General features: G+C 41.0%; 3 protein-coding genes and 1 non-coding gene across 16 annotated transcripts in view; all 4 read left to right on the plus strand.

The window, feature by feature from the left end:
• The window catches only part of UBN2 (ubinuclein 2), a 50,039-nt gene extending 44,202 nt beyond the window's left edge, over window positions 1–5,837 (plus strand). For all 3 annotated transcript variants that reach the window (XM_062586830.1, XM_062586837.1, XM_062586844.1), the window contains 2 exons: window positions 218–307; window positions 1,372–5,837. In XM_062586830.1, coding sequence (XP_062442814.1) covers window positions 218–307; window positions 1,372–1,421 — 140 coding nt within the window. In that variant the 3' untranslated portion in view covers window positions 1,422–5,837. The remainder of the gene's footprint in view (window positions 1–217; window positions 308–1,371) is intronic.
• A 5,510-nt stretch (window positions 5,838–11,347) lies between these two features.
• Window positions 11,348–11,420, plus strand: TRNAR-CCU (transfer RNA arginine (anticodon CCU)). The gene has a single exon. It is a non-coding gene; the product is annotated as a tRNA-Arg (tRNA).
• Window positions 11,421–12,477: 1,057 nt separating this feature from the next.
• FMC1 (formation of mitochondrial complex V assembly factor 1 homolog) lies at window positions 12,478–13,194 on the plus strand. 2 transcript variants are annotated; one of them, XM_062586936.1, is made up of 2 exons: window positions 12,478–12,660; window positions 12,903–13,194. In XM_062586936.1, exons 1-2 carry the CDS (start codon window positions 12,523–12,525, stop codon window positions 13,095–13,097), a joined length of 333 nt encoding a protein of 110 aa, XP_062442920.1. In that variant the 5' UTR covers window positions 12,478–12,522; the 3' UTR covers window positions 13,098–13,194. The 2 variants fall into 2 exon arrangements, with proteins under 2 accessions (XP_062442920.1, XP_062442921.1); XM_062586937.1 differs by having other exon boundaries at window positions 12,488–12,594.
• A 2,482-nt stretch (window positions 13,195–15,676) lies between these two features.
• LUC7L2 (LUC7 like 2, pre-mRNA splicing factor) overlaps window positions 15,677–25,461 on the plus strand; it is a 52,616-nt gene continuing 42,831 nt past the window's right edge. For 9 of the 10 annotated variants that reach the window (XM_062586855.1, XM_062586886.1, XM_062586863.1 and 6 more), the window contains exon 1: window positions 15,677–16,033. In XM_062586855.1, the coding sequence (XP_062442839.1) occupies window positions 15,973–16,033 (61 nt within the window). In that variant the 5' untranslated portion in view covers window positions 15,677–15,972. Of the gene's footprint in view, window positions 16,034–16,636; window positions 16,652–25,461 lie in introns of those variants that run through there. The other variant, XM_062586929.1, reaches the window with a different exon arrangement.

Consider the following 25,461-nt stretch of genomic DNA (forward strand, 5'->3'; position numbering starts at 1 on the left):
ATTAGCCTTACCTGAACAGATCCGTTTCTGATGTACGTACCAGCCATTAGAATGCTGTCAGCTATTTATTTGTTGCTGTTGAGGTGTCTCCAGAAACAGCTTTGGTAAAATAAGATGATTTTTTTTTTTTATAAATTTGGGATTTACTTTCTCTTCCTTCTTCCCTCTCTCCCTCCCTGTTTCTCCCTCCTATTTTTTCCCTTTCTCTCCTTTTTAGACTTACTGAAGGGTTTACAGCCAGGTGCTCAGCATGCAGCAACGCTGTCTCACTCACCTCTGCCTGCTCACTTGCAGCAAGCTTACACAGGTAAAGATAATGTTCCTCTTCCCTATTCCTTTTAATTTTACTAGAAAAATAAAAAGGGAAATTTCTACCTGAGACTGAAACAAAATATATGCCAGATTTGAAAAAGTTTTGAGAAGACAGACAACAAACTTCAGTAGTGGCAGATTGTACAAATTCTGCTACAGTGGTGTTTTTTGAACCTGAAATACCTGTCTTCAACATCAGGGAGAAAAAAGCTCAATCTCACAGTAATACTTTGTTGTAGTGATTTGAGAAACCTAAGCCTCTAATTTCAACCAGCAGAGAAAAAGAAAACTACTTCCTAGACATTTAAGTTGGTTTTTTAACAGGCTGCATAGAAACTATTGTGGCTGTAACAGCTTCTTGACGTTTTTTCTAAGTTTATGTGCATGTTTGAACAGTGTGATGGTTTCCTAATGGAGGAGCTGTCTTCCCTGAAAACTTTATTCTTGACAAAATTATATTTTTTGAGAGTACTTGAAGGAGTAGATTTCCTTTGCCTGTTTGTGAGCCTTAAAGCTGAAAAATTACCATGTCGCTTTAGAAAATGATGTAATTCAGAGTACTCTTCTTGGCCAATCTGTAGGATTTTTTTAGCCAGATATGGGAACAGGAAATGTAGCGGTGACTTGGTGGGTTCTTCATTCTATTCTTGGAGTGCTCAATTCCCAAAACTGAAGTGTTGTTCTAAGAACTTGTGAAAACAAACCAATCACCTCTATTTGGTAATCTTCTTGTGATAGTGTGCCATGGTTCATTCTTCCAAAAATGCTTTATTACAAAGAAAAGGTTGTTAAAGGTTTGGGTTTTGTTTTGTAGTACCTCAAACTCCAACCTAATTTTTAGAGAGGTGGTATCTTATGGTATGCTTCTCTATCTCAAGTTTCAACAGTGATAGAAGTAACTACTGAGAAGATGCATAGTTCTTCATCTTATAAAAGCAGTGTGCTTTCTGATAGTGCTAAAGTTGGCCATGCTAAGCACTGTTTAATTTTGTAAATGAAAAAATAAAAATTCACTCATGCCTGTATTCTTCCCCTTCTTTTTCTGTCTCTAAACTACAGATGGAGGCCAAAGTAAAGGGGACACTAAGTTACAGCGGAAAAACCAGTGATTTCTGGACAAGCAAGGGAGCTGAAGCAGTTCTGGTTGGCTGACAGAATGTGCCCAGTTGGGAAAGTGCTTATTGTCACAGGGCTGCTGTTTCTGTCGATGTTTACATATTCTGATCCCAAGCACTGTGGTGAGAGGAAGAAGAAAGAAAACAATACTTGATCAAAGAGAGAAGGAAAAGGAGGACTGGTCCTCCTGGTCATGCAGACTGGTCATAGTTTGATCTTGCCTAAAAAAAAAAAAAAAATTTTCAATCTGCTCTGATTGGCTTTTTAAAAAAAATTGGTTGTCAAACCCACAGCAGCACAAACATTTTCTGGGTATTGTCCAATGAAGATTTGAAAGCATGAGAGGAGCTACAATAGGCTTCTTCATCCATTGTGTGAGGTGGAGTTATCCACTTAGTTCCTGAAGTGCCCCGCATAAAATAGTATGTAGGTCCTGAATGTACCATATGTTTATGGACCAAAGGATATGTAGAGTAGAGGTGGTGTTGGGATACTTTTGGATTATACTTAAAACCTTACGCAGATGCAGAGTTTTTGATATGGGCATTTTTCCAGCTTTATAAGGCTTTTTGGCTTTAGGGAGCCTACAGATATATGCAGTCTCATTAGTCCCAGAGAGTTGTCTTAAACAGATCTCCGGGTATATGAAATGTCAGAGACAGACTACTGGGAAACGCCTTGCTCCTTGCTTTTGGAGGGGGGGATGTTGTTTTTTGTTTAACACATAGTAATTCTTATATAAGGGAGGAAGGGGGTAGAAATTTTTCACCTTACCTAAAAAAAGGAAATTGGCATTTTATTGGTCAGACTATCATTTCTTCCCTGTTATCCCCTCCCCCCCCCTTTTTAAGGCATACTATTGTATTTCAGTTCATTAGTTTGCTTCTGGTTTGCCTTGTATCTGTCTGCTACTAAAATGAAGTAATGTCCTATCATATCCTTTATAAAACATAACCACTTCTTCACCCATTCTAGACCTTCATCTTTCATCTAACTCCTCCCAAAAGCCATGCATTATACTTGCCTGCTAGTCAAGGAAAGCTGAATGTGACTTACTGCAGAGCCAGGTTAATACTGCTTCAGGCATTAGCCAAAGAGGAGTCGTTCAAGAGCGACCAGAGGTGCCTTCTCTTCTGGGGGCTGAATGGGTTGTCTCCAGCATTTCCAGCCCCTGCTGGCCTGGGGAGTTCCTGACCTGAACTCTTCCTTACATGGTAGCACAAGAATGCAAAGTTGTGGGGGCTTTTTTGTTGTTGTTGTGTTTTTTGTTTTTTGTTTTTTTTTGGGGGGGGGGGCAGATAGCAATACATTGACTGGTTCATTTGTAAGGTTAGGAAATACCTAACACATGTTGCACTTTCGACAGTAGGACAGAACTTCACTGAAACCCTTGTGTTGTCAAATAAAAGATGAGAATGGTAAACTGAAATAGTTGTAAGGAGCAGCTAAAATCATATGATGCCCTTCTCCTTCAACCCTGAAACATTCCTTTAATCAGATGCTGAAATTCCTAGTAGATAGTCTTTCCAGTAGTTTGAACTGAGATTGAACCAGTGACTACTGTTTGTCTCACTCCTTCCAGAGATACACTTTGACCCATGGATATTGAATCTTCAATGCTTTTTGCTAGATTAACTTATAGCTTTCAGTTTTCTTTTGTATGATTTATTTTTCTTAGACAACAATTTTCTTTTCTATTTAGAGCTCATTTTAATTTTATATAAATATATATATACATGAATTTAAAATAATATATATTGTATAGTTGGTATAAAAATGTTGGGTTGAGCTCAGCAATAAATGTTTTTGCACAACACTTCTGTGAAAGACAGACTGAATTAAAATAAGATACATTAGGTCATGAGTTTCACTCTACAGCATCAGCCAAATTACATGCTTTTTAGCTAATGTTTTATATGTAGCATGTTGATTAGATAAGCTTGCATCTCAGTCATCAAAGTTTAGCATTGAAATATATAGCTGCGCAGACCCTGGCATTCTTAATCTCATGCAAATTAAACAATGCAAGTTTTATCTGATCTTTTTTCTTCAGGAGGGGTTGAAGGAAGAAAAACTTAGCCCAGACAATTCTGGCAGGATGTTAATTCTCTGAACTGTGTCAAATCTCAGTACTTTTTAAATAATGCATGTAGCTAGGGGAGTTGCAGCTAGCAGTGAGCCACCAGGCAGCAATACATTTAAAACTCTGTCCTAAGAGTTCTACCTCTTCTACATTTTCTTCATCAAGGCATCTCATTTAAATTGCCATCTTTTTGTCTTCATATTTACTTAATGAAATTTGAGATTGGGAGATATGGAGCCCTTTTTTGTTTATAGAACAAATTTCTTTTCTGCATCTCTCTCTTCCTGGAAGTATGATGCCTCCACTTCTGTTGAGGGGTATCCTTTCTACATCTTAAGGAAATGAGGGAATAGATCAATTTGTATGGCCTATTGAGTTTCTCAGATAGTCTTGGGAAACAGGTGAACTAATACTTACTGTGGAATTAGGCTGTAGGATGGTGAGCATAAATAAAATTACACAATCTTCATGGAGCCAGGTCAAACGGCCACCAAAGGGGTAACTTCTCAGTCATTATTATCCTGAGCTCCTTTGGAATCAGCAACATGGTGATGAAAGGGCCTGTATTTCTCTTTCCGTTTCCTCCCTTGAGTTAAACCTAGCAAGGCCAAATCAAAGGAAATAAGTTGGCTCACAGATACCTTTATAAGTAGAATAAATAGCATGGAAAGTGAAAGATTTCTGCAACATCCCAATGCAAAATTAGATTAATACTTTACTTTTCTGCACAGCAACTCTTCTAAAGACATTTTTCCCCCAAGTTTTTACTACTTTTTAAGGGCCTTCGGTAATAAACTGTAGTTGTACATACTAAATAACCCTCAGTATTCACAAGCAATAAGAAAGCCAAGTAGAGCTGTCTCTCCAGGCAGCAGGGCTGAACTTGGTTTGGGGCTGTGTATGAGCTAAGGTGTCGGGCTTAGTGTGAGCCCCAACCAAATGCAAGCAATAATTTCAAACATAGGTTTTAGATGTTAAAACCCTCTGGGTGATATTTTCTGCTATGTGATCCAAAACCCAAAAGTCATAGTAGCTACTTTAAATTCTTTTGACACGTTTGTGAATTAAGTAAAAAGGAGGCAGGCAAGATGGAAAATAAGGCTGCAAAATTTTTGATGACTTGGACTATAATTGCAGTGTTCTCTCCCTCCAAGAAAGATGCTAATGGCCTAAATCACTTTGTCCAGCCTTCTCTGTTAGTTCAAGATACATAACTAGTACTGAGTAACTCAGTCATAAGTGTGGATGCTGTGGGTTTCACATCTGTTTTCTGCTAATCAGAAGTAATTTTTAATTGTCTGGGTTCTGCTGCTTGTTTGAATCCAAAGTTGTCTGATGCATGCTTTTGGGGGTGAAGCAGGTGCCAAGAGCCTGTTTCCTTTCCCCTGTCGCATCACTTGACCCTTCCTCCACACTCCTTCTCCACTTGGTGCAAGAGCCTTGAGGACATGAAAACAGAAATCCTGCAACTCTCCCAAGCTGCCATCGGTTGTGTGAACCATTAACCCTCTGGGAGTCATCCTGGACTCCAACTAACTTTATCACATTTGCTGCTACATTCATAAAATGAACTTTTGGCTGTATTTATTAGCAAATTTTAATCTAGTTTACAGTTTGGGGGGGGGGGAGGCGTGAGTAGTTTTTGCCCACAGATGGATTACAAGTGTTGGTGTTTGGGGTTTTCTTTGAGTGAATTGCTAAAGGCGCGGTGGTCCCTCTTCTGTTCTTGATTTGGATTTTTTTGAAGATGGTATTGCAGGAAAACCTGCAGTCAAGCTAAACTCTGGAAGGCTTCCTCCCATACCTCTAATTTTCATCTTTTGCTGAATTGGGGAGAATCACTAAAGGGACACTTACTTATTATTTGTTTGTTTTTCATAAAAATGAACCAGAAGGTGAAAGCAGTTAGATAAATGACTGATTTAATTAACACTTTATGCAATTTTAATTTTATAGAAATTAAAAGTTGGTAGACTTTTGATTGGTCCTTGCTCTGGTGAAATGGCTGTTACCCTCCATGACTGACTTGATTCAGGCCTTTGTCCTTTTTTTTAAGTGCCTTTTATTTTATTTTCACACCCTCTTTGAACTGTTCTCAGAGATCCTGAAGTGCTGGAAAGCATTTTGGAGGAAAAAATCTTAAGCTTGCCAAGATGGCTTTATGCTGTTATACTATTTTTCCCTTTTGTAAAGAAGTGTGTAATGTGTGTGTAACTTCATAGCTGCTGTACCATGGCATTGGTTCTGTATGTTGTGCTTTCTTTCTCAGACTCTCTCTCTCTCTCTCTCTCTCTCTCTCTCTCTCTCTCTCTCTCTCTCTCTCTCTCTCTCTCTCTCTCTCTCTCTCTCTCTCTCTCTCTCTCTCTCTCTCTCTCTCTCTCTCTCTCTCTCTCTCTCTCTCTCTCTCTCTCTCTCTCTCTCTCTCTCTCTCTCTCTCTCTCTCTCTCTCTCTCTCTCTCTCTCTCTCTCTCACCCACCCACCCACCCACCCACCCACCCACCCACCCACACCAGTATTCTGCAGAATCCTGTTTTATCCTTCTACACTCTGGCTATGTTAAACTTTTTACTTAGAAAAGATGGATGTTTGGGGAAAGAAGGCAACACAATAAAAGGTGTGTATGTAAATGCATATGGGAGAAAGGAAGTGGCTAATGGAAAAGAAGTTTCTTGCATTTTCCTCTTGAAGGTTTTAAATCTGAATTTAATTAGGTCACAAGTGAAACATGGGCCCTCTCTGGATATCTTATTAAATACTGGACCACTTCACACAATTAGAGTTTGCAAAGGCATGCAGCTGACATAAATGTGAGCAGGAGAAAGAAAAGGTTAAAATAGCAGCTTCCAGCAAGTCTGAGTTGAGATGAATTGCAAGGAATCTTGTGTATAGCTGGTTGTGTAGCCCAACGGTAGTTATTGCAAAGATTCTCACATTTACCAAAGTTGTCACTTCCTGTCATACAACGTAAGTAAGAAGCAGCTCTATGTAACCTGTTAGAATAGAGCTGCCAATTGAAGTTAAACCTGGCCATGCTTCACAAGCTGCTTAAATCATATACCATAAAAAGTACTTTTCTAGTTGTACCTTTTCTCTTGATGAAATTTGATCTCCTAAAATAATCAACAGTAAGTTCATGTATTGTTAGCTGCAAGTGAACTGTCAAGATACCATTTATGCTTGTTTCCTTGTTCTCTTGACAAAATTAGCTATCTGCAATAGATCTTCTAGTGATTTTAACAATTCTGTGCTGAGGATGTCTAGGTTTTGAGTATTACAAACATACGTACCTGAAATTAGCAATTCATGTGTTGACCAGTGCTAAACTTACAATAACAAATAGCATCACTAGACTGTGGTAGCTCTGTGATGTGCTTCCATGGGGCAAGATCTAATTTTGAGATGCACTGTGAAAGGAAGATGTTTTTATCTTTTCTTTTCAGAAACTGGAATAGGAATAGCATGCAAAGTTCTTCCTAATTAAGTGGAAAGCTTATCTAGAGAGCAATAAATAAGATACTGATACAACATATGTTCCTTCAGCAAAAAAGAGCGTAACTGCTATTTCAATTCTTAGCTCATTTTAATAAACTTAAATGAATCTGTTATGTAAACTAGGCTATAGGCAGATATTCTTTCCCAATCTAGTGGTGCCATCAAATATAGTACTGTTGCTTGTAGGTTGGCCAGAGGAAGTCATTATGCTTCCTGATCTGCCTTAGGCAAGTCAGTGAAATTACTTTTGTGGGAATTAGCCACATCCACTGTTGGCAATAAACTGGGCTAACCTGGCTGTTCTAGTGCTGTTTAATTTGTTTGAGGCACCCTTGCTCCTTATCCTTGGCTGAATTGGGAGATCAGAAATCTATGACTGGTGATGAGTGCTCTCTGTTGTAATGTTTTTAACAGGTGTGGCTGTTCTCAAAATCAAAGTCCCTTGTTGAAGTAATCACTGCCAATGTAAAGCAGCCAGAAGCAGATTTCCTGGGCTACTAGAAAAATAAGTTATGTAGGGGAATGTTCTAGTTGCAGAAACTTCTGGTGTAGCTTCATCATACTTCTATGCCCAGTGATCCCTTGCTGCTGTAATAGCCTTTTGGGGCCACAGAAAGCCCTGTTGCTGCTATAAGTTATGCTGAGAGATCAGCATAGCCTCAAACTAACCCAAAACTGGGGAAACACAACAATTCCCTACAGCCAGTTTTGCACACTCCACATAAATGATGCTGTGCTAATCTTTCCAGTAGTCAAGGATAGAGGTCTGTATTTTGTAGCCAATTTTTTGACTACTATAATTCTTTAGAGCAGCTCTGGAAAAGAAATGGGTTTTCATAGTTTGTTACTTTAAAATGAATTTCAGTTTCATTTTCCATGCCAACTTCTCCTGCTTATGTAATAACTATTAACTGAGACATTCTTCCTTATAGTGAAGTAATCCAAAACTAGTAGTTTACACTACCTTTGACTTTTATAGTGCTCAATGCTAAAGTTTTTTGGCTCAGCAGCATATGCAGATGTATCTTGCCAGAAAATAGAGTAATGTTTGTTATTGTCCAGCACCAAGAGAAAGGAGGTGAGAGAACCAACCAAAACCATTCAGGAGATACCACCAGTTGTAAGCCAAACCATGTAGCTGTTAAGGCAGCCAGAGCTGCTTTGAGACTGATCAGATTTCACCAGTGGGGAGCGGGGTGGGAGAAAAAACATTTTTTATGTTCTCAGTTTTTTCCAGGTAAGGCCTTAGTTTGATTAGTAGTCATTAATATCAACTATGCAGATAAGTATTCTTTACATGTTTCAGTGTTACATTCTCTCCTTCCCCCCAGCCACCCCCGTTAACACATGCTGAAGTTTTACCCAAAGAAAATGGAATATTTTTTGAATGTCTGTACTGCAGAACTGTTTTTGCTAACATGAAGAAAGAAATTTGTATTAAAAAAAAAAAAAACTTTCACTGGTGCAGCACCTAGTGTCAAGTGTCATGAAATTGCTTTAAGAGGGAAGCTAAAATCATCTTGTGACGAGTTTTAGTCCAAGAGCTTTTAGAATATTCAGCTCTCAAAATTGGTTTAAGAAGCCACAGCATTTTTTTTTTTTTATGTACAGATTGGATTTGGGGAGAAGCTAGTGAGAGACATCCTGTGTTTCCTTCCAGTATCAGAAGTATATTCAATCAATTCCTTACTTTAATGGAAGTTTCTTCTAAACAAGCGGATGTATTAGCTACACAATAGCTGAATCTCTGAATAAAATTAAAAAAAAATTTTCCCCACGTATTTCTCACTGACATTTTAGCCTTGTATGTAATTACAAAAGAACAATTTAGCTCAGAGGTGAGAACTGTAGTGTGTGTGTGTTATTGCTGGTAATTCCATCATGTAGCAATTAGTACCATGTTCTTGCATAGTTCTCAAGATCCATACTGGAAATAGATGAAGAAAAATTATTTTTGGACTACTGTTTTAAAAAAAATTACAAAATTCATTACTACTTTCCCCCCTAAAGTCTACTGAACAGTGTTATATTTTAGCAGTTGAGGTTGTACCCTTGTTATGTAACTTGTCTCTTGTAGTCTTTTCCTGAGAGAGGGTTAGAAGCATTTCCATGAATAATCCTCAATGTTTGCATTTTCTAGCTTGTAAGTCAGATGCTTATAATAAAAAGGCATCAGTGTGATTATAACTTCTAAAGATACAAAAGCACTATGTTCAGAATATTTAACTGAAAAAACAGGTGAGAGTGTGAGTCCCTTTAGCTCTGCCTGATGAAGAGGCTCACTCAAGAACAGAGCTTCCAAATACTTACCTGCACTGCTAATAGTAGGGAGAATCATCCCACTGACAGAGTTTTGTCTTCAGTATCCTTTATCACAATTACTGTATATGTTTTTAAGAAATTTGGAAATAGCCAGTGTAGTTCTTCCTGACTGTCTGGCTGATCATGACAATGAATAAGGCTATGTAAAGTGAGGGGCTGAGAAAACAGATACACAGAGTTTTTCCTGCATTTTACTGTGTGTCTTAGAACAAATAATTGGCTGAGTGTTTGTTACAAATGAACACTAAATGACAGCTACAATTCTTTGTAGTCTGCAGTGTCAAACAAAGGAGTGCACAGTTACTATGAGATAGATGGCAAACCTGAGTTGGTGATTCCTATAATGCTTCATTATTTAGTCCATCATGCATTTATATAAGGTTACCTTGCTCCTAATACTTGCATATTTCAGAGCATAGTGCTTAGTGATGGAGAAGATCCTAACAGCTGTGTGCTTACTTGAGCTCTCTAGAGTACCCCCATGTGACATGCTCCCCTCTTGCAACAACACGGCTGAACAACCAAATGCAGCTACATTTGGGTGATTAGCACCGCCTTCATTTGGATTTTTAAGGAGATGTGTTCCACTAACTTCAAGGGATACTGTATTTTAAATGTGTGATTTAATTTCTTTCCTCTCTTATAAAACTGGACCTGAATACAAGTTTTGATTTTTTTTTTTTTTGTAATAATCTCAGGACCTGAAAGATTGTAGCATTTAGTGTGTCTTAAAAATGATGTACTGTACCAGCCATGGATTTTTGTAAATACACCTGTTTCCCTCTTTTGTATTTTAATTTTTTTAAAGTGTGTAAGGCTCTTTGACAGAGGAACTGGTGCCTGCTTAATTTGCATCCTGAACTGAAGCAGGAAAATAGGGAAGCTGTTGCCACAAAAGCCTGCACCAGCTCCAAATTGAGTATATTGTTCTGATCAGTTTAACTGCTGCTAGAATTTTTTTTTAATTGGGAAGCCAATATACATTTCCAGATGTGGCTAGCAGAGACCTATCAAGGAGACTTGTAATTTTAAATCTCTTCTGTTTGACTTCATCTTTTCACTCCAGATATTCAGGTTTACAATCCTTCACAATGCTTTGGTTCAAAAAGATGATAACATATGTACCCTGTGATTACACAACAGCATAATTCTTGCAGATGATGCCTGCTTCACCTGTTCCAGGGGCAACTTTCCCTTCCACTTTCCACTTTTCTGAAAGGAGTGCTGCAAAGGGTTTTTTGTAGTTGCTGTTTCTATTTTAGCAGCAGTCTTTGCTCCAGGATCCAAGCATGCAGCCAGCAGACCCCTGTTCTACAATAAGAGCCTTACTCAATATGGTGTAGCTGTTCCTGTCCTTAACTCTGACAGGCTTTTTTCATGAGTGTACTTTTCTTTTGTATGTGTCCTGTGTCTGTGCTGTATTAAATAAAGAGGAATGTACATATTAGCCATGTCTCTATAATTTCTCACAAAAAATAGAGATGTAAATGCTCCACTTGAAGGGTTGATATGGGGGCTTGTGGTGGTGGGTTTTTTTTCGGGGGGGGAGGGAGAAAAATACAGCATTTGGGGGAGGTTAGGGAAGCCTGTGTGCCAGGGAAATACTAGGAACAAGAAGCAGTGCTTCAAAATCATGTAGGGAGGCAGTATCTCCTGCTGCTATTTTTTCCTCTCCCACTTCCCCGTGAGAAAATACTAGAAGTATTTCAGGACAACCTACCGTCGTTAATTTAAGAGCCGGAGGAAACTGCTCTTTCCCTGCTAGCGGGCGCTGGGCCAAGCCACCGCTCCTTTCTCCCAAGAAACTACCGCTCCCGGCAGGCCGTGCGTGACGGCCCCGCCCCCGCCGTACCGATAAGTTCCCAGGAGGCCTCGCGGAACCATTCTGCGCCCTGCCAGCCGTAGGCAGAGAGCCACGGTCCAATCGGGAGGCTCGACTAGAAGACAATGAAAACCATATAAGGAAAAGGGAGGCGGAGATAAAGCATAAGGAGGCTCCTACAGCAGTTTCATTCGTGGTAGCCCCAGTGGCCTAATGGATAAGGCATTGGCCTCCTAAGCCAGGGATTGTGGGTTCGAGTCCCATCTGGGGTGACACGTCTTTTGCTTCCTGCCAGCGTGCATTTTATCCGCGACTTTTCCAGAACGGCCGAGGCGGGAGTTTTTCAATGATGGTTATGAACGTGATACTTCAACGCTGAGCCTCCACTCAAAGAGACGTGAAGGTTCATGGGAGAGGGCTGAGCCTGACCCCTCCCTCCCCCCAAGAGCCCAAAATGCAGCGTTTGAGCCGGCGGTTAATGACGGGGATGTTTGTTTTCCTTCCTTTGCTCAGGGAAAGTACATACCTATCGCTCTGATGCTGAATGATCATAAACACCACATATTCAGACCGATTAAAATCATGAATTTGATTTCAAACGCGCGGACTTCGAAACTTAAATGGCTGAGAATTTGTCTCGAGTTCAAGCTTTTCTGCTTGATTCTAATAAACTGCGGAACACTTCAAAACTTCTCAAGCACATCTTCCGTCACCTACAGCCACGTAAGGAAGGCCTGGGAGCGGCGGTCGGGCATCCCACGTGCGCTGCTCACGGGAAAAAGAAAGGGACACGGCCCAACTTTCCACTGCGGGCCGCGCAAGCACCGGGGCTGGCCGAATGAAGCCCCCGCTTCCTTCCCGGTGATTCAGAACCCCTCCCCCCCCCCCCCCGCCCCGCGAGCGCACAGCTCTCTCCCCTCTGGCACCTTCCGCTCGGGCGAGGGGCCCCCGCGGGCTCCGCAGCGGCGGCGGACGGAGCGGCGCGAGGGACACGCCGCCTCAGCCGGGCCGGGCGGGCGCGCGCAGCTGGAAGTTCGCTCCTCCCCCCACCCCGTCCAGCGCGAGGACCCCCAGGGCTGGGGCGGGGCGCGTGCTCCCTCCACTCGACGCTGGAACTTCTGCACTTGACCCAAGCTGAGTGCGGGGGCGGGAGTAGAGTGGAAGCGATCGTGCGACTCGGCGCTCGATAGCTTGTGCTGGCGGCACCTTCCGGACCGCCCGCTGGTCCCGCCGCCCAGCTCGCCCTCCCGCGAGATGCGGGCGAAAGCGCGAGGGTTGAAGCCTGCGCCCTCCGTCCGCTTCCTTATTGGCTGATGCGGCGAGGCGGCGGCGCCTGATTGGAGGAGGGCAAGAAGTGGGCGGGAGAGTCACAAGATGGCGGGGCTTGGTTCACCGCTGCGGACGTTGCGAGGCCTCCTGCGCGAGCTCCGCCACGCGAGCGCCCAGGCAGGCCGCCCCTACCGGGACACGCCCGTGTATAAATACGTCCTCTCGGCCTTCCGTGCCCACCGGGTACGGCACGGGCTCCCTCGCTTCGGGGGCTGCCGGTGCCTCCGTCCCGGGCTTGATCCAGAGATGCAGGGCCTGAGGGCTCCCATCATCTCCTCCACCCCGCCGCCTTTCTGCCATGTTTTCTCGCAGGGGAGGCGGGGGCGCGTCTGCCCGAGGCCGCGTGGTTGCCTGTGCGGTAGCGCGGGAGCGTGTAGCCTTCGAGGGAGGTGAAGTCTCTGGCGCTTGTTTCCTTCTCTCTGTAGGTCACCAGTGAGAAGCTCTGTCGGGCCCAGCAGGAGCTGCACTTCCAGGCAGCCACGTATCTCTGCTTGCTCCGCAGTGTCCGGGAGCACTTGGCCCTTCACCAGGAGTATCACGGCAAAGGGGAGCGCTCGCCTGAGGAGGTTGCTGGCTTGGTGGGCTTCAGCTTGCCTCAGCAGCCAGGAGGAAAGGGTTGAGATTCTTAGAAATGCAAATGCTTGCTAAGAACATCGTCCAAGGACTTCAAAATGGCTGTGTTATTTATCTCTGAATAAATATCCTTGGTTATGTAAATTGTCTGGGTTTCTTAGGCTTATGCTTTTGGTCAGTTTTAGGTTGTTGGTGTAATTCAAAGGATCCATAACTGGAAATTCCTCTCTTACTAAGCATACCCAACCCACCCATTACATCTGAATATCTGGTGTGACAGGCAACCTCCAGGATACGAGAAAAAGTTTATTTGTAGGGGAAAAGCATGACAAAACTGCCTTTGCTGAACTGTTTTGTTTAAACAGTTTTAAGTTTTACAAAAAGTGAGGGTAAGAAGATTTGTTTGTAGTATTTTTCTGTCATATTCTGTGTGTAGCATTTTTTCCATTTTTCCAAGAGCAAAGGCCCTTTCCTTGAAGATGTTAGCAGAGACCTCTTCCATCTTGAAGATTTTTGTCCACAGTAGCAAGCTAGTGATAATAGTTCCAAGAGAAGAATATGATTTAATGAATTAAAAGTTTCTGAGGGCTTGGGAATAGTTTAATGTAGTAGGCTTCTTATACTGTTCTAATACATTATGTGTCTTAGAAACGCTTCAGTGAGCTGAATATTTGTGAATGTGAATTTAAATGTTTTAAGGTTCTGTGAACTGAAAATGCTTTTGGCAGTTTTTGCAGAGCCTTACTAGGTGAACAATAATGGTGTTATTTTGGAAACTGGTGATGTCCCAGGTAGAAATGTACTAACCTATTAGTAGCTCGCTTGATCAAAGTTACTAGGAGTCAGGATACCCAGAGAATTGATATAGTGTCTTTGATATTGTGATATACTTTATTTGAAGCAACTGGTATGTTCTCTACTTAGTGAAGTATTTTCCGGATGGGCTAAAGTACCCTATCCAAAGTCTGTTGTATATTGTTCCAGATGAAAATGCATCGCTCACTGAAACCAGAGCTGAAATTTGGCTAGAGATAGATGGGATGGAGCAATCTTCACTCTTTAAAAAGTACCTAGAGCTAAAAAAAATATGTAGTTTGGGTGCAAATGATGCCTGAACTTTCTCCTTTTCTCCTAAACATACTAAGATATCAATAGAAAGAAATTTAACTGGTATCTATTTGGATCGCTTCTGTGATCCAAAACAATATAATAACTAAACAAAGTTTATATGTTAAAGGATGCTGAAAATAGTGCATGTTCTGAGTGACTGAGGAGCATTGATGAGTGTGTTTTGTTATAGGGGCCTGTTTTTGAGCACTAGTTAAATTCCTTTTAAATCCAGTTAGTTCTAGCTGACTTCCTAGGGCTTATTTATATTGCCTTTTCTCTCTTTATTAAGATTATCTTAAATTAACACAATGTTGTGGACAATTGGAACTTATCCTTACTTGTGCTGGTCATTGACTGCTTTTGGGCACTAGATGGCAACATGGTTAAGAAGGGGACATCTGCAAAATGAGTTAGGATGGATAGAAGTTGTGAAATTGCTTTGTTTAACATTGAGTCTTGGTGCTCTGGAAATTTAATTGTATCCAACACATAAGTTATGTCAGTTTTAAGGGAAGTTCTCTAAAAACTTGCTATTATAGTAGCTTTTCTCACTTATGAAACCGTAACCGCATTTGACAGCTTGTGAGAACAGAACCTTTGAAATGGTGTGGAATGTCAATCTATTAAGGAAATTTCATCTTTAAAAAGCATCTTCTGTCTATGCTTGCTCAGACATAAATACCATTCACACCTACTCCTACATAGCCAAGATGTGTATGTGCACCCATGCATTTAATAACTTGCTAATGTTATGCAGTAACATCCCAGCAGATGTTAAAAAAAAATGTTTTTTTCCTGGAGCTGACTAAGCAGGGATAGGACCTTTGGTTTAAGGGTAGCTTATTACACAGTTCAGGTTTTCTTCCTGTTTTGCATTTTTAATTATATCAAGTTTCTTGACCTCTTAATGTAAAAGAGCTAAAAATCTTCATTTCTGATTGTGAATGTTGCTTGACAGGAGGGTCCTCTGCAAACTAGTGACTACCTCCGTCATGCTCTGGTCCTCATTTCCTTCGTAACAGGCTGCTATGGTTACTCTTTCTTTGTTTTCACCCTTTATTTAGTTTTAGTGGCAGTCTGTTCAAAAGAGAAATATTTCACCCTGTCCTTTCTCGCTGGGGTGGGGTAGGCTGCGTCTGTGGAGCCTACTGTTGCTCCTCGGTGGAAGGGGCGCCGGGACCCGGGGACCTCTGTTCTCAAGGAGCGGGCCCGGGGCCGCGGGAGCCCCGCGCAGCCGTCCGGCTCGGGCCGAGCCCACGGCCGGGAGCGCCTCCCGCCGCAAGGCCGCGCAACGGCCGCGCCTGCCGCCCTCGAGCTCGGCACGTCACGGCAGCAACGCGGGGCCGCCCGGCCAATCGGCGCGCTCCTGGGGCGCAGCACGGCCGGCCCAATCAGGGAACCCGCCGCGCCGCGCGTCACCGGCCGAACATCGTCTGCCATGGCCAATCGGCGGGCGTTAAAGCTCGTCGGCGCTGACGTCGCGGAGTGGACGAGCAGGCTAGTGCGCATGCGCGCGGGTTTCCGTTACCGCTGGCGCGCGCGCGTGGCAGGCGTGAGAGGAAGAGCGAGGAGAGGGGAGGGGAAGGCGCCGAGCCCGAGCCCGGCGCGAGACAGGGTTCCCGCTCCGCCTGTCACCGGGAGCGCGAGGCAGAGGCAGCGCACGCTTCTCCCCCCGCGGCGTCGGGGGAGCGGCTCCGCCCGGGCCCGCGAGTGACGCGAAGGGGAGGGCTGAGAGCCGCGCCGGGCCTCGGGCCTTGTAGGCCGCTGTCGGAGTGACTCGGCCGGGCTAGGCCGGCGCCCCGCGCGCTCAAGATGTCGGCGCAGGCCCAGATGCGCGCCATGCTGGACCAGCTCATGGGCACGTCCCGGGACGGTAAGTGCCCCCCGGTCGGGGTGGGGGAGGGGAGGCGAGGCGAGGCGTTGAGGCGGAGCCGCCGAAGCCCCTGCAGTCACGGCGGTGCCGGGAGGGGAGGCCGGCCGGCCATTGACGGTGACGGGGCGGGCCCAGGGCCCGCTCCCCCCCCCACCCCCCCCCGCGGGGGCGAGGCTTGTCGAGGTCATAGGTCAGCCGCGGGGGGGTGGGGTGGGCTGCACGCCGCCTCCCGCCTTTAGCGTCCGCTTGGGCCTGGGGGAGCCGCGCGGGCCTGCCAACGCCAGGCGTTCTCTGGGCAGTGGGAGCCCCGTGGGGCTGCTTCAGTTGCTCGAGGCATAATGTTGCAGTTTGAGGTCCCCCTGCTGCTCCTGGGTCGCACTGGCACATCCTTCCCGCGGTTCCCGGGTCAGCAGCAGAACATGCTGCTAAAGGCGCACCCACGGGTCCTTCCCGCGTCGCTTACCTTTTGAGGGAAACAGCAGTTTGCTTCGTTCAAACCAGAATTAAAAAGAAGAAAGAAACCCACCCAAGCAACACTTGCTTCAGTAGAGCAGTGGTGCTTTCATGTTACTATAGTTTTGTCTAAAGTCTGACCCAAACCATCATTTCAATCAGCAGGTGGGTATGGCCATTGCTTTCTGATAGAATTTAGTTAACCCAAGTGGATGAACTTAAAAAAAAAAAAAATAAGTTAAAAGTTTAACAGTTCAGTGGCATTAATCCCAAGAAGTATAAACTAGATGTACAGTCAGATTTCAGATCACTTTATGGTGTTAGTATGAACTGAAGAATTATCACTTTGTAAAATTTTTCTGAAAATTTTGAAACTGTGCGTAGTGATCAGCATACAAGTTTGAATTGACAGTAATCCATGAATTCAGAAAGTTTGTGGACTGAAGGAAAGGTGCTGTCCACCTTTTTATTTAAGTGAACGATTTTATTTATAAACAAGGGAATACTGCACAAAAAGGGAGACTAATTAGAAATCATTTCAGTGTTCTGCATGTTGTTCTAAGTCTTGCAAGCATGTGGTAGCATGCATGTTTGTTGAACTTCATGCTCAATTAATGATTATCTATTTTCCTGTGCTCTAGTAGGTTATGTAAAGCTGGGGTTTGCCTTTTATGTGCCAGTTGTCCGTCAGTACTGAGGCAATGCTGTTTTTCTGTTAGGTTGTGTATGGGTTTTTTTGTTTGTTTTTTAGAATCTAAGGTTCTGAATAAGTGTTACTAACCTTCACATCTGCTATATCATGAGTACTTTGTGCTAAATACTAATAGTTATTTTAGTGGGGAGCATGACAGTCTCATTGAAAAAGTATTATTCTGCAGAGATTACCTTCCAAAGCAGGCCTGGTTAGTGAGTAGTCAGCATGTTGGATCTGACTTAGGGTATTTGTGTCTGAGCTAGATAATTATAAATACTTCCTGTTGTGCCTGCGCACGTCTAAGTGCTTAGTCTGGCAAGGTAACATGCTTATGGATCTTGCATTTTCCCTGTGCTGGCACCTAGATCAGAGTCTCAAGAGAGCTAGTCAGGACTACACACAATATTAATTTAAAAAAGGGAGAGGGGGTATTGCAGTTTATGAATGTGTTATCCCCTTACAGGGGGATTTACCTGTGACAGCTATTTAGAAATGCTACATTTAGGATTTAAACCATGAAAAAAATGATTCTAGATTTCCTCTAGCATTGTGGTGAAAACAGTCATCATATTATTATATCCCTGAAAATCATAAATCCATCCCCTACAAAGATGTGCTGAACTGTTTGGAAATTAACCTGCTAGAAAGGAGAGAGAAAAATTTAAATTAGCGTGATGAGAAGGGATAAGAAGAGTGTTTGCAGAACTGGATTTCATTATTGGATTAAGTGAGAAATTGAGTGTCTCTGTAATGCTAATTTAGTTTTAAGAAAAATAAATCCAGTGGAGCATTATTTAAACCACAGTGTTCACCGACATTGAAAATCATCCTATTCTACAAAGCTAAATTCAAGGCCGGGCTCAAGGTCATCAAAATACTGCTAACCTTGAGAGTAGTGGATTTTTTGGGGGGAGGGGGTCCTCTCTGGCAAATATTCTATTTCTAATAATATGCAAATCATAGCTTTTCGTTAGGATGTGGCAGTTTTTTCATTTCTTGGTAGATCATGAAATATCATGACTCTCACTTCCCTACTTGTCCTTATTCCATCTTATTTTGCTCTGCCTGACAACAGATTTACAAATGTTTCCAAAACAAATCTTATTTAGGTAATGTTTCTGTGTACTATATTGTTCAAAATTACCAAAATACTTCACAGATTTCCTTTTTTTGTCTAGAATGTGCAAGTTTAAAATTCTCACCTGTGTTAGGCAGATCAAATGCTTGATCTGCAATGAGAATAGCACAAACTCAGTGGTAAAGTCAAAGCAAATGGCATTGGCTGAATATGTAGTCTATATTAATCTTTTAGAGATTGTAGTATCCTCTGTGGAGAATAGGAACATGCTGCCAAAATGGTTTTGAAAATTCTCTTATGAGATGCTCAAACATGGTTTTAGGAACTGAACTGTAGGCTGTAATTTGTGAAGGTTTGTGCACACTCTTATGAAGTAGTATCTCTGGGGCCAGAATGAAGAAGCTTTCAGGATGTAGCTTTTAAATGTTGTTATGAATTTGTTATTGACTTTAGTATTGAGTAATTAATTGTTAAATTATTAAATAATTAAAAATATTTTTGAGATTACCTAGTGAACAGTAAAGTTGCTTTAGGAATATTTATAAAGAACAAGATGTGTTGGTAAGGACTCTTTTCACTTCAACAGAATTGCACAATCTGTGGTTTTCCGGTATTAAGTTTACAGCTTCTGGCCTGCCCTGTGCTGTATCCTTTCCCAAAGGACTCTGTGGGCAGGGAAAATCAAGAGCTTAGTGACTTGCTCTGACAACCTGCTTCCTCCCTTGTCTGGATTTCATCAGTGGGATAGATGCAGTTGTAGTCACATCTCTCAACATGTGATGCGCTCAAGTCTGTTGCAGGGAGAGGATGTGATGTTCAGGCAGCTGTGTTTCAGCTGACCAGCCCAGTCCCCTTCTGGTAAGAGCATGCCTTTGCTCAGGTGACAGACACCTGCCAGAGAGGTGATATAAAAGGAAATTGGCAGATGGTCTTCAGGTGTTTCCACTGAATTGCAGTTTTTAGAATTCATTTTGGGTATCTAAAAAGTATTTCTGCTGTTAATCTCACTAATGGCAGGTATGGTTCTGTTACACACTAGGAAAAGCACATTATTATTTCAAAACTAAATGTTTATAAATACCTTAAGTATAGTGGATTTAAACTTCTTGTCAGAGAAGTTTGCAAGAAAAGTGGAAAATTGGATCGGAAGAGGACTAGTGGAATTAAAAAAAAAACCTCAGATTTTGATAGTAACTGGACTGTGTTTTGCATTGTCATGACTGCAAGTTGAAAAAATATCCTCCTAAATATGGAAAACATATCACTGAAGAGTGTCAATAAGAGGGCATGCTTAAATAGAGGCTTAAATGTAAGTTACTGAATATGTAGTGTGGATTTTCAGATACTGAGAGACGAATGCTGAAGATAAGGTGCTAACCTTATGTTGTTTCATCTGAATATTTTATCCATATAATTTTTACACTATTAGCAATTAAAATTTGTCCTTTGACTTTCTATTAAATTGGGCAATAGAAGATCAGTTCAAGTAGAATTTCTTGACAATGACCAGAGCCATATGAACTTGTCACTGTAAAATGAGTAGCTTTGATTAAACTTTTAAAATAATATGTTTAGGTGAAGCCTGTTTCGGCGACCTCTGTTCTCTAGAACACAGAAAGGATTCTTAGAAATAGTATTACAACTTTTTTAAATAAATGAAGTCATTTACGAATGAACGAACTGTAACATAGCACTTATCTCAGGATTTTTTTTTTTTAAGAGCTTAGATGATATGGATAAATACTACGAAGTGCTCTTTAAAAGGCCTAATTCAACTGATTTGTTTTTTCGTCAGGTCAGTTACCTGATCTGCCTTGCCACAAATGCTAGAGTCAGTGCAAGGAATAGTTTAGAAGCAAAGGGTTGTGTAGAGCCATTCTTTGGCAGTTTTGCAGACCCAAATCAGATCAGAATGACCCTGTAGCATTTTGAAACTGCCAAGACTTGACTGTTACAAAGAAATAGAGGATAGTTTTTATGAAAATCTGTTTGTTTTCTAAAAATCTGACAAACTAGCAATGTTTATTAGGTTCTTCTCTACAGACGAAAAGGTAACATTGTGTGTGCATCTGAGATTTACACGTGGTCGTGAAAATATTCCCCAAACATACTCTTAGGATACTAGGATACTTATGTGACTAGCAGAAGTTTTTTAATCTTTGGAGACTTCAACTATACGGAGCCTGTGTATGTGAAGAAGCACCAGTCAGTACCTCTTCTGCTTCACCTGCTGTCCTTTTGATCTGGACTGCTGTATTGGAATCTGAACTCAGTTCTTTACCTGTTACTAACAAAGCATTTTTCTTGTTCTACATCTTGTTATTTTTTCACTGAAACTTAGAATATCCTTTTGCATCCGTTCACCTCAGTCCTTTTTTTAATGCTAGCCACTTCAGTTGTGCTTAACAGTGATTACTGATGTGTGACTTCTCCATGATCTCCTTTGTTTGGAAGGAGTTGAAATGACACTTCCATGCTTACCTCACTTGAAGTTGGTCTTCATGCGGTGACACTCTTTATGTGGTAACAGGTGTAAATTAGAGCTCATAGCCTAGAGTCTTCAGTCTCTTTGTACAAGATGACTTAGTGCAAATGTAATGTTTTATTGGGGAGGGAAAGGACAGCAGCTTTTAGAGCATCATCCTTGGTGCAAATGCCTTACTAATCTCAGTCTCTTAAGAATACTTTTAGCATTAGCATGTCGGACTTAACAATAATGAGTTCCATTTAATTCTGAGTGTCTCTACAGTGGAAGCAGCAACCCTGTGACATGACTGTCAGAGCCATGGACACTGAACAGCTTTGGAGAGGTCTAAAATTCTTTGTCTGCTTATGTTCTTGAGGTGATGATGGTGGCTTATGGCTTCTGGTACACTCATAAACCTGATCAGATCACTTAAATTCCTGTTTAAAGTTACTCCTTTAATATTTTGTTAAAGCATTTCCATGTTTTCATACAGAAATAATTAGAAGTTCTCTGTGTTCCTAAGGATGAGTAGTGGGTTGATGCTGGTATTTTCAGGATGTTTCATTTTGTTTTCAAACTTGTATGCTTCGCACGTTGAGGCGGAAGATAGTTTATGCTTTTGAAGTGAATTTGAATATTTTGTCTGTAACTGGAGCGTGCTGCTAGCCATTTGGATACCTTTAGGCTAGGAGGCAGATTAGGAAGGTAAGAACATCCCCTGAGGACCCTTGATTCAAATATGGAGCAGCAGCAAATTAAAGGCAGAAGATACCTTGTCTGTATAAATGTGTGCAAAACCTAACAAAATGTTTAGATAATATCAGCTCAGAAATCTAGAAGTTGTAGTAAGACACAAACTTCATGAAAGATTCTTTATTTGATAATTGAGGGTGATCAGAAGGCTCCAACAGCAACAGTATTTAGTGAATTGTGTGCATTTGCTGGCTTAGTATAGATTTCTGGTACTTTAGCCCTTAAAAGTAAGGAAAAAAGTAAAGGACTTGAGGAATTCTTCCACTCTTGAGTTGGGACCATGTTTGGAAAGACATTATAAAGAAGCAAATGGGCATATTTTAGCCTCAAAAGAATATCATTCCTAAGTTTATTCCACTTGTAAGTCGTTAATTAAAAAGTTTTCACAATTATATTCTGTATTTACAGGTGTTAGTTCAGTCATACTGTGAAGCAGAAGAAATATTGCATAGAGGTGTAGTGTTCTATATGTAATATGGTAAAAATGTGTCCACCGTTAATGGCAAGAATATTAGAATTAGCTGCCTTATTCAGTCTGTAACAGGAACAGGATCTTCTTTGTCTGCATAAGCCACATACAAGCAGGTATTAAGTAATGATGCTGAAGTATTGTTATACAAGGCTCTTCCTTTGCAGGTGAAACTTGCTAGACAGTCTTTAACCAGTATTCTACTAGTTAATAGCTCTTTATGAAGAAACCTTTGAGATCCCTTGTCAAAATGTCAGAACATGCACTTCAGAAATTTGAATGGAAACCCAGCCAGTTTTGTTTGGTGTAGCTTAGCACAGAAAGTCAACAGTGTGCAAATGAAAATGCACATTGTTATCTTTGTATGAATTTCCACCATGTGTTTATAATTGGAGATTACAATTTGATTCCAAAGGGTAAGTCTGGTGCATGGATCAGGGTGGTTGTTAGTAGTGTGTTAGGATACATCAGAATAGTAAGAGAAGATGAATCAAATCATTGTTATAAGCAGTTGACAATAAGCATCATTGATGTAGGCATACTTGTTCCACTGATTTGCAGTTAAAATATATTGAACAGAAACAAAGTTGTAGAGGCTTGTTCAAAAGTTAAATTTGGGAATTCAAAGTGAGTTGCGTAGTTATAGTTGCACATTGTGGTCTAATCTTTTTGATGTTAGCAATTGATAGTCTGTATTGATATTAATATGTGTTAATAATATTAAATAGTTGACATTATTTTTGTAGTCAATGTTTAACAAACTTGTAAAACTTCCTTAAAAGGTTTTCATTACTGCTACTGTCTGTTAAGATACTGTGTTCTAATATTTGTGTCTTTAGTGAAGAGGTGTGCAGTTTCCTTACATTTATAAAGGATATGACATGTGCAAGCATAGTAATTTCCTTGATAATTGGCTTTGTCTTTAGAATGGTTTCAATTCTGTTTCAAAGTTCTCTCTTCATCATGAAAGTAATACATTACAGAAATGTGGTTTGGGCCAGATACTTTGAATAAAACTAAAGCTGCTGCTGCTTTAGGTAAATCTGATTCCCCCCCCCCCCCCCCCCCCGTGTTTCTGTATAAAGATCTTAAATTTCACATAAAAAATAAAGTTCAACAAATTGGAAACAATGGAATGCCTTGTGGTAATGGATGTTGACTACTGTGATGCACCGGCAAATTACAGTGATTTCTTTAATAAGTCCTAAAGATCAAGCAGCTAACAGCTACTCTACAGAGACAGGGTTAAATAAGGTGCTATTCTGAGCTAATTAAATATTACAATAGCACTTGTTATAGCCTGAAATATCAGTGATAGTCTCCTGTTTGTTCATGAATGTGCAAGGATACTTCTTAAGTTTAAATGACTGTAGCTACTTGGTACCTAGATGTATTTTTTTTCCCTGCTTTAAAAAGAAAAGACAAAAGCGGAAGACTTCTTGTATTCTGTATTCTTGTATTCATATTTGTATGGCCAAGCAGTCAAACACTATCAACTTAAATTCAGGTAGATAAAGAGTAGTAGTATATTGGTTATCCAAAGCGCTACTGAAATGCTAGGGTTAAGAACACTTTTATTCACACCTATATTATTTGAATCTTTAAAAAACATCTGCAAAAGTGTCTTTTGCATTCGACTAAGGTCAGTGTATAGTGGTTCTATAGATTCTTCCTAGCAAAGTGTGTAGACTCCAGAGGTGGTCACTTTCTCAAGATGGCTCATCTGTAGGTCTGCAGCAGAATGCACCTTCTGTCTTTGCCAGCACATCTACACTGTTTGGGGATATGTGGAGCTCACAAAATACATGGAGAAGTGGATGCAATGTCTTCTGAGGCTATCTGGCTCTGGAGTGAGCTGCTAGAGGGATGCAGAATTCAGTTATTGTTAGGGCATAATACATGACACTGAACAGCATAGATTAAGAGGGAAGAAAAAGGCAAATGTATGAGACTGTCTTGCATAAGGAGGAAAAGGTGAATATCTGAATTTTCTTTGCAAGAGAACCGATCTGGAAGACCCTTAAGCCCTGGACCAAAGGCACAGTGCAGAAAGAGTAAATGCCAATTAAAATGTAAATATGGAACACATTCTTAAGGAGTCACTACTTCAGTTTCTGCTACTGTTTTTTTCTATATTGTTTTATCATGCTTTGGTAATTATGACTGTCACACTAGCCATTTAAATGGAAAAAGCAAGAGAGTTTGTATTGCAGATGGGGGAGTTGGGTACTAGTTGTGGTAGAGGTATGAAAAAAAAGCTACCTCTAGATGTTGCAGTAACATCTCTGAAAATACTTCATTCTCCCTTTACCTAAGGAACCATGAGTCTTAGAGAGATTTTTTTCTAATCTCGGTATCCCTCCTGATAGATTAGCATTCATATGCCATCAACTGTCTTTTTAAAAAAATACTTTACTTGATTTTTGTTCATTTGTCTCTATATAGAAGAATCTTTACAGTCAACATGTATTTCTAGATGCTGTGTTAAAATTGCTGGCAGAGTCTATTCTATACAAACTGAACAATCTGGCCCCTTGTTTTATTTATAAAGGTTCAATGTATCTTTGCCTGCCTACATCAATCTGCAAGGGAGTGTCAGAAAGGTCCCGCATTCGCCGAGCCGTGAGTTATCGCTAACTTTTCAGATGTGTTAATGAATGTGGAACAAACGCAGTTATGTGTTACAAAACAAAATGGATCCACCTCCCTGAAAAGGAAAAAGAAAACAAAACTCAAATTCTTACTACAGTAGCAGGCATGATTATAAAGGGATTGCTCTAAATTTTTTGTATTGTAAATAACACTAGACTTGCCCTCTAGAAAACCTATTGTTGAACTGCTTTGAAGCTGTTCTAGCTTGGGAATTACTGATTTTAATGGGATTGTATCCCGCAAGTAAATTAAGTATGTGGTGTTTTTGCAAACTTTTGGTTGCTTAAGAATTTGAAACTTTGCCATCTGAAAATGTTATATATTAGCATCCTATGCATAGAAGTGTTATTTAAAAATCTGATTACATAATAGTGAGAAAGGCTTGATTAGTGAGAACATATTTATTTTTCCTCTCTGTTATAGTTATTGAAGAAATGGCTTGGACTTTTCAAATTGTTTACTAGATTCAAAATTCTCAGCATTTCAGGTTAAATGTAATGAAGCAGTAATTACTTAAGCTGTGAAATATATTCACACTTAAAATACTTGATGGAAAAGGTTACAATTTGAACTCATTCTACATCTTTTTTTTTTTCTTTTCTTCTTCAGCAGCCCTCCTTGCTTCAGTAATTCACCAGTAGGTTTTCAATGATTGGAGATTTTAACAGGTTGTTTTTTTTTTTTTTTTTGTTTTGTTTTTTTTTTAATAAATAAGTAGATATATCCTGAGAGATCAAGGTGCTTTATCATGCCTGTGTCTTACCAGCAAGAAAGCCATAAGTGATCTCGCTTCCAGATCTTGAACAGTGACAATTACAATATGACTTGAAGGAAAACACATTCCCTCCCCTAAAATATCAGC

This window comes from Rhea pennata, chromosome 1 (genome assembly GCF_028389875.1).
Source record: "Rhea pennata isolate bPtePen1 chromosome 1, bPtePen1.pri, whole genome shotgun sequence".
NCBI classification, from domain to species: domain Eukaryota; kingdom Metazoa; phylum Chordata; class Aves; order Rheiformes; family Rheidae; genus Rhea; species Rhea pennata.

Bases quoted from the DNA above. Each gene is read 5' to 3' on its own strand.
- FMC1 (XM_062586936.1), top strand. From the start codon at position 12,523: ATGGCGGGGCTTGGTTCACCGCTGCGGACGTTGCGAGGCCTCCTGCGC. The intron at 12,661-12,902 runs GTACGGCACGGG...TTCTCTCTGTAG, and splicing joins CGGCCTTCCGTGCCCACCGG to GTCACCAGTGAGAAGCTCTG.